The sequence below is a fragment of the Lottia gigantea genome, assembly GCF_000327385.1.
Source record: "Lottia gigantea unplaced genomic scaffold LOTGIsca_48, whole genome shotgun sequence".
NCBI lineage: Eukaryota > Metazoa > Mollusca > Gastropoda > Lottiidae > Lottia > Lottia gigantea.
In genome coordinates this window covers 1,327,353-1,335,890 of record NW_008709663.1, presented here as the reverse complement: position 1 = coordinate 1,335,890, position 8,538 = coordinate 1,327,353, and the positions used below count along the sequence as shown (strand labels likewise).

General features: G+C 34.1%; 1 protein-coding gene across 1 annotated transcript; it reads left to right on the top strand.

The window, feature by feature from the left end:
* Positions 1 to 5,482: 5,482 nt before the first annotated feature.
* On the top strand, positions 5,483 to 7,235 carry LOTGIDRAFT_164931 (hypothetical protein; the record flags this gene model as incomplete). The annotated part of the gene is made up of 2 exons (XM_009061435.1): positions 5,483 to 5,989; positions 7,119 to 7,235. The coding sequence occupies 2 exons, from the start codon at positions 5,483 to 5,485 to the stop codon at positions 7,233 to 7,235; spliced, it is 624 nt and encodes a 207-aa protein (XP_009059683.1).
* Between the last annotated feature and the right edge of the window lie 1,303 nt (positions 7,236 to 8,538).

Here is an 8,538-nt window from a genome sequence, read left to right as displayed (position 1 = left end):
TGCCACTGCAGTCTGCATTAGACAGGAAATGCTGACTCTTTTAGACACCTGACACCACTTTTTAATATGAAATACTTTCTCATGATCGATATACTTCTGAGAAATTCATTAGTTGTTAACAATGATTCGCTAATATGTTATTTGGATTTCGGGTTTCGTTTTGCTGTTGTTATCGTTAGTTTTTAATTATTAGACTTAAATTGGATTTGTATATTCTTATATAAATTATGTTTGTCAGTTATCTTACTAGGAAAAGTATCAAATATATCAACATTGAGTTTTATCTATTTCTCTCTAGATAACAATAACAAGGTCAACTTTAATACCCATTAGACCTACTCATGCTTTCATTTAGTGAAAATAAATCTGCATTAAAATGGAGTTTTACATTACATAAATTTCCGCAGGCCCATGGAATATTGTCCTACTAGGAACGTGATGTGTGAGAATCGACTGAATTGTTTGAGCCTACTGGTGATGAATGCCGATATCGTGTATACGATTGATGCTGATGAGCTGATTGATCTGTTCCTGAAAAACAGATCGCAAACTTCCTTCTATAAATTGTATTCACACCATGCCCCCTCCCTAAAATGAGAAATTATGCCCTCTACCGTTCGTTTGCCTACGACCCAGCAAGTCCAAAATCTGCCACTGCCACTGCCACATAGCTTTAAATGTTTATTTGGTATGTAGGTTTGTCAATTCGGTATCCCTTTCAGAGTGTCCACATAGCTAATAATGTCGTTGTTTATACCTGAATGTCATGTATTTCCAATCATGAAAGGAAAAGTTAGAGGAACAGACACAAGACCACAAGATAGATAGATAGCAGACGCATTTCAAAATATATAAAAAAAAAACCATTAAACTTTCACAGTTTTTATCAACGCCTTATCATTATGTACTAGGTCATAATATTGATGTTTACAAATCATGATCATCTTTCTGTATATGTCATGTTCATTGAATGTGCAGTGGGTGGAGTTTTACATCCTTCATATTTGGAGAAATCTCAGTGATATTGAAGCAATTAAAATGAAAAACAAAACAGGGAAATTGACCAACTCTAGGCTAAGAGCTGACGATGTACATTGTAATGAAAATGAAATGAATGGAGTTTTACGTTCTACTCTTCTGCACCTACTTGGGTTAATGAAGACAGGATGTACATTGTTAAGACGTTGTTTCCAATCAAACCTATAAATAGCATACTAAATGTGATCTCTACTCCTAAATCTTATAAATATCAAAGAGTTATCTCTAAGAAAAAGATTTAAAATTGACAGAACAAAAGACGTTTGAAAACTAAAAATATCAAAATACTATAATAAATTCTAATACTTACAAATATAAGAGTTAAAACAGGACGTCGTCTATTAATAATCCAATTTACTCGAGGCTGAAATTTGATCAACATTAAATAAAAATATAAACTTTTGATTAATCAACCTTTGACCCTATTGATAAGTATTTAGAAAATGAAAATTAAATCCCACCTTTTCTAGATAACAACCAATCGGGACACTGATAAGATTTGATTGACAGTAAAGAATATCAATATTAAGGTTGATAATCAATCATTGCAAAACTAGTTTTAAAGTTGAATTGGTACAGATAGTTTGATAGTGGAGAAAAAAAAACCTGACGAAATAACCTACATAATTGAAAAATCATCTCATGCGGCCAGCAACCTTCTCAGGACAACTTATAAGAAACGGGAGTTTAAGAGATTGTAAAGAGGTTTTTCTAAAAAATATTTATGGGTATCGGGGACACTAACCTCAATTTAAATCATTCCAATCTGAAATCAGACATCTGTGATTCTTGCAATTCCACTAAAACCAAGTGTTTGATGACGTCACTATTGCAAAATCTGCTTTATCCCATAAGGCCCCTCACAATTAGTGACGTCATCAAACACTTTGTTTTAGTGGAATTGCAGGAACTACAGACGTCTGATTGAAAATTGGAATGGTGAAAATCGAGGCTATCAGTGTCCCCGATACCCATAAAGAATTTAGAAAAACCTATTAACAGTTTCCTGTATCATAAGTAAGCTATGGTTCAACATAAACCTTCAATCAACAGCAATACGGAAACATGTTGAAATGTTTTTTGTCCTACTTTTCTGCATCATCTTGATGGTTGTTATGGTGATAGTAATTACTGTTGTGTAGCTATGGTAACTAGATGTGTAACTAGGCGACGTTGATGAGTTTGATCGTGATGAAGATCAAGATAATTTTCGGAAGCTTTCTCTCCACTTGATCTGGATGACTTGGGCTTCTGGTTTCACAATTTCAGCAAAGCTTATGTAGTTTTGGCTGGGGGCTCTGAGAAGAATTAAAAAAATAAAACATTTCGAAAACTGAACGCAATTACAAATGAAATGAAATGAATGGAGTTTTACGTCCTAATTTTCTGCACTTATGAAGACGGGAAAACGCAATTATAGATAGGTATTTTATTGTATCGTTATATATTATAAAGGACAGCATACAATATAAGACGAGAAAAAACGCAATTATAGACAGATAGATATCTTACATTATTCAATAATACAAATGCGTTAAGTATAAATGAAATGAATGGGGTTTTACATCCTACTTTTCTGCAGTAATGAAGACTGGGAAAACGTGATTATAGATAAATAGATAGATAGATAGGAGGGTATTTTATTGTATCATTATATATCATAAAGAACAGCATACAATATATATATATATATACATTATTCAATAATACAAATAACACACTATACTGATTTCAAAATGATAAATAAAACATTATAGTAAAAAAACATAAAAGTGTCATGGAGGAGACAACAAAAATATTTTTATTGTTTCAATTTTTTGAAAGATTTTCTTGATAAAATAGTTCAAACCCCATGTCTAAATATTCATCGTTCTCGAGATATTCGCTCAGGTGTGTTCAGGAAAACAGCAACTAGAGAATTAGTCCGAAACATCTGCCTCTATTCCAACCTCTGATAGATATTTTGAGTAGACTTAGAGTAGAGTCAGAAAAATATACCCTGTTAAATGGGGCTTTATCACACCTCCGAAGATGCGTTTTTTTTCTGAAATAATATTAATTACCTTTACGATGACTGTAAATTAGTGTTGGGCATCACCGTAACTTTTGTTTTGTTAGTATCACGTGACTGTAGTGGCACCGTAGAAGCGACATAAATGATGTCGGGAGAAAATGATGGTTTGACTGAACTACACAAATATTCATCTTTCCAAATATATCTGGGTTTTGCAGATCCGATGTATTTAAATAGGATTTAAAAATCCGCGTCAAAATGACAACACTTAGCTCTCATTGTAATAGAAGTCAATGGCATATTATCATGACGTTTTCTAAAAATATGCTTCACGATTAGTGACGTCATAAAACGCTTAGTTTTAGTGGAATTGCAGGAACCCCAGACGTCTGACTAAAAATTAGAATGGTGTAAATTGATGCTAACAGTGTCCCCGTACATAAAAAAAAAAGAAGAAGAAAACCTCTTTACAATCTGTTTAAGTACAAAGTCCGAAAACCGCCGTTTTAATTCTAAAACTGGTTTTAAAAATATGGTTGAATGAATTGTTTGACGACTGTCATTGGCAAGATATCGATATGAAGTGTTACGTCCCTTGTATTTGTCAGTCATGGTTACTTCCCTTGTCTCTGGGTGCTTCCGGTTTCGAACTGTTGTGTTGTGAAAACATTGATAGATAGAAGAAGGTGGCCAACGGGTGTCACGACCATTTCCGCTACAGACCCCTTTTCTACCATTTACCATAATGAAACATGATCCCAAACTTATATGAATCGTTTCATTGAATATTTTCCCTTCACACAAGACATATTTTATATCCCCCTCAGTGTTCTTCTTCATACTAATCTAACTATTGTTCAATAAAAAATATTAAAAATATAGGCCTAGATGTGACGTCATCCTTTGATCTTGGGGTACCATTATACCATTATACAACATAATGGTGCTGGCAAATACGGGTCTTATATTGATATTAATAATTGTCATAGTATTACCTAATAATATCTATAATAGAATAACCCAACCTACCACCCCTTCAAACTATAGTATTATAATAGACTATTCCATATATATATTGTCATGCACTATTCTGTATACCCCCTCTCTAATACGTCACCCACCAATAAACATCCCTATACTATGTGTTGTACTTCTGCCTACCACCCCTACCACGTGGTTGCTGCAATGGTTTGATAACCACCAAAAGTTATTACATGGTGTCAGAAGTGGGATGTAACATCAACAAAGCCAAGGAAACAGCCAAGAGACAAAGTAAGAAAATATCTACCAAATAATACTTGCACAACAACCAGTGAACTCAAGAAAGAAAACAACATGGCTGAACTGACTGGTATCCAAATACCAACAATGGATTGGGAAAGTGAGAACTTACCAACATTTGAAAGATTTCATACCTACCTATATGGCAGACCATTCATTGTAGAAAGTGACCACAAACCACTACAAAGTATTCATCTGAAACACCTAACAGCAGCACCACCCAGGTTACAACGTATGTTGTTACGAATCCAACCATTTGATTTGACCATAAACTATAAACCAGGAAAAGATTTACTACTTGTCGACGCATTTTCTCGTCTATCGCCACAAGAAATGGAACCAATACCAGATATGGATGTCCAGATACATACTGTAATGACCAACTTCTCAACCAACAAATTAGACCACATCAGAGATGAAACTGCATCAGATCCTGAATTAGCACCTTTAAAAGAAACTATTTTCAATGGCTGGCCAGAACGTCAAGCAAACCTACCAAAACCACTCGTACCATATTGGTCATATAGAGATGAACTCGCAGTTGAAAATGGTATAATACTAAAAGGACACAGAATTATCATACCTCGATCACTACAGGCAGAAATATTAGGAAGAGTACACATGGCACACCAGGGAGCAGAGAAATGTAAATTGAGAGCGAAAACATCAGTCTTTTGGAGAAATATTAATCAAGATATAGACCAACTAGTCTCCAATTGTACACTATGCCAAGAATACCAAACATCACAGTTTAAGGAACCACTCATTCAATACTCTGTACCAAACCAACCATGGCATACCTTAGGAACTGACATCTTTTATCATGACAACGACGAATACCTCATAATTGCTGACTTCTACAGCAAATTTCCAATTGTCAGGAAAATACCAAAAGGACAGAGTACTGGTTCCATGATAGTCACGATAACCAAACAAATTTTCACAGAATATGGAATACCACAGAAAATGATGAGCGACAACGGACCACAATATACTAGTCAAGCTTACAAACAATTTACCAGAGATTACGATTTCGAACATGTTACCAGTTCACCACATTACGCCAGAAGCAATGGTTTTATAGAACGACAAATACAGACTATAAAGAAAATCATGAAGAAAGCTACTCAAACCAAGAGCGACATACTTATGGCATTATTATGTCTGAGAGCAACACCAATTGACCACCATTTACCATCTCCAGCAGAACTACTAAATAAAAGAAAATACAGAACCAATCTACCAATAGCTAATACCAACACACAAGATAGAATGATTACTGAGAGACTCATGGAAAGACAAGAAACACAAAAGAAATACCATGATAGAAACGTAAAACCACTACGCCCTCTAACTTCTGGTCAATATGTCAACGTACAGAATCCCAAAACACTTAAATGGGGACCTGCAGTAGGAGACAGATCATATAAAGTTGAATTACCTAATGGTCATACAGTTCGAAGAAACAGAACATTTTTGAAAGAACGAGGAAGAAAAGTCAAGTTTGAAATACCAGAAGAACCAGACCCAATACTACCACAAACAAATTCACCAAACCAATCACCAACCTCAACTCCTACAACAGAACAAATTGAAGATCCAGGAAAGAATAACCACTCAGAAATTGAACCAGGTATACAAACCCGCTCTGGAAGAGTAAGCAGACCACCAACAAGACTAGACCTTTAAAGTAGTTGTATATATTCCAAAACTTTATACTGTGATAAGAGACTGTGATAATTATATTTTAGAAACATTTAAAATTCATTTGTATATATGTTCAGAAAGAAAAAACTAAACAAATCATTTCTTATACTTAAAATTAAAAAAAACAAAAAAACTTAAAAATTTATATTCAATTTGTAAATCAAGCTTCAATATCTAGATGTACATTTTAACTTCATTTACAGAAAAAGGGGGATGTCATAGTATTACCTAATAATATCTATAATAGAATAACCCGACCTACCACCCCTTCAAACTATAGTATTATAATAGACTATTCCATGTATATATTGTCATGCACTATTCTGTTACCCCCTCTCTAATACGTCACCCACCAATAAACATCCCTATACTATGTGTTGTCCTTCTGCCTACCACCCCTACTACGTGGTTGCTGCAATGGTTTGATAACCACCAAAAGTTATCACAATAATGGACTCCAAATAATGGACTCTTGGTCTTTTGCCAAGTGAATGTGACCTGTTTTATAAATGTATTCACGATTGAATTGGCTTCAAATAGTTTGTGAACAAGGATGGAATAATTTTTAATAGCTCGTTCATCCTTGTCACAAGTTTCCAACAAAATTTATGCAAAATGTATGATTCTAAAATACTTGAGCCATCACGAAAACTGACCTGTAAGCATATACATTTATTCAAATTGTAATCCATGAATCACAGTCCAGATGCCAACAAAATACGAAATATATCTTCATGTAGTTGATATCCATCATTTATCATGAAATGAAGGACAAAATAATATGTATACGTGTATTTTTTTTTCTGAACGAACATTTTTAAAGATTTCCTGTATCTTTATTGCCAGTAATTAGATTTCATGTGACCTATATTACAGCACGTCCCTGAGTAGATGTTATTGTTTGTGAACTGTATTTTAAGTTTGTTAATGGTCTTAAGCTTGTCAATACGTCTAGTAATGACAAGGTACTAGGACCTTCGGTCGACCGATTTATATTTACTGCCAAGTCAACCGGAAGTAGATATTTTGAAACGATGGGGGTACATTTTTTTAGTATTTTTATTTTATCTAATTTCAGATCAGAACAATAGAAAACTTCGGGCATTTTGGAATGATTAAGAAACTATTAAGTTCGCCTGGTCGGAATACGTACATTTTGGACACAACATCATATTCTAGATGGAGAACAGCTTGATTCACCTTAAACTTGGCGGTCATCTTGAAAATCGGCAGCCATTTTGGAATGACATTGAAATTCTAGGTTCCTGGTCAGAATACATACATTTTATATCAACATCACTCAAATATTTCGTATCCTCAACTTTCTAGACAGAAAAAAGCTTGTTTCAGCTTAAAAATTTGGCTATCGTCTAATAAAATTTGGAAACACTTCATTTTAAAGACTCTCAGTGGCCCATCTAGGTTAGTGTGGACCCTTTCCCGGGAATTTAACATAATATGCTCTCTTTCATTTTGAGACCCCTCTGTAAGTTAATTTAATGAATGTTAATGGAAGATTGTAATATCTTCAGTCTAGTATATATAAATACCATTTAGCATGTCGACAGAAGTCAACTCGTCGACAAAATTTGATGAGAGAAGTCGTCGACAGAAGTCATAATTAATATCAAATTCGTATCACGGGTGACAGATCTGATTATCTACGTGTTGTGTTTTTGTCAATTGAATAATTGGGAGGTTTATCGTGAATTAGTTCTATTATTTTTTGCAAATTGAGAATATTGAGATGACATTTCTGGAGTGTAATTATATAATTGATTTATTTATCATATACCAGACTAGAGGCTAGAAGTTTCAAAAGATTCGAAATCCATGTGATAAAGTCTCGTTGCCATGTTGTTCACAGTTCCCCTGTAAATTTTTGATCGAACCATTGTGACGCTAATTTTGTGATAAACCCTCTCATCTTTCAGATCTAAATTGAAAGAATGAGCTGAACTCTAGGCTATTCGCATTTTTTTCGAATTGTGACAAATTACTGCAACTCATACGCCTTCTTGATCTCAGCCCTTTAATTACCGATTCAATGATATAACTAGAAAAATAGTTACAAAATCGGTTAAATATACTGAAACAATATTGTAAACAGTGGAATATGGATGTTAACCTTGACAAATCGAAAGTCGTGGTATTTAAGAATGGGGGTTCTCTCTGGAGGGAAAGATGGTATTACATGGGTTCAAAGTTAGAGACCGTGTCACATTATAGGTATTTAGGTATTGAATTTTCATGTCATTTAAAGTGGAATTTTAATTGTTCATATTTATCCCAACAGGCCACGAAAGCTTTAAATGTTATAAAGAAATGCTTATCTAATACAGGAACACGAAATATTAAAGTTGCATTCCAACTATTCGACTCAATGGTAGGTCCCATATTATATTATGGTTCCGAGATCTGGGGGCTCGAAATGAACGTAGAGATTGAAAGTGTACAAACTAAATTTTGCAAATGGCTTCTATACACTGGACAAAAAA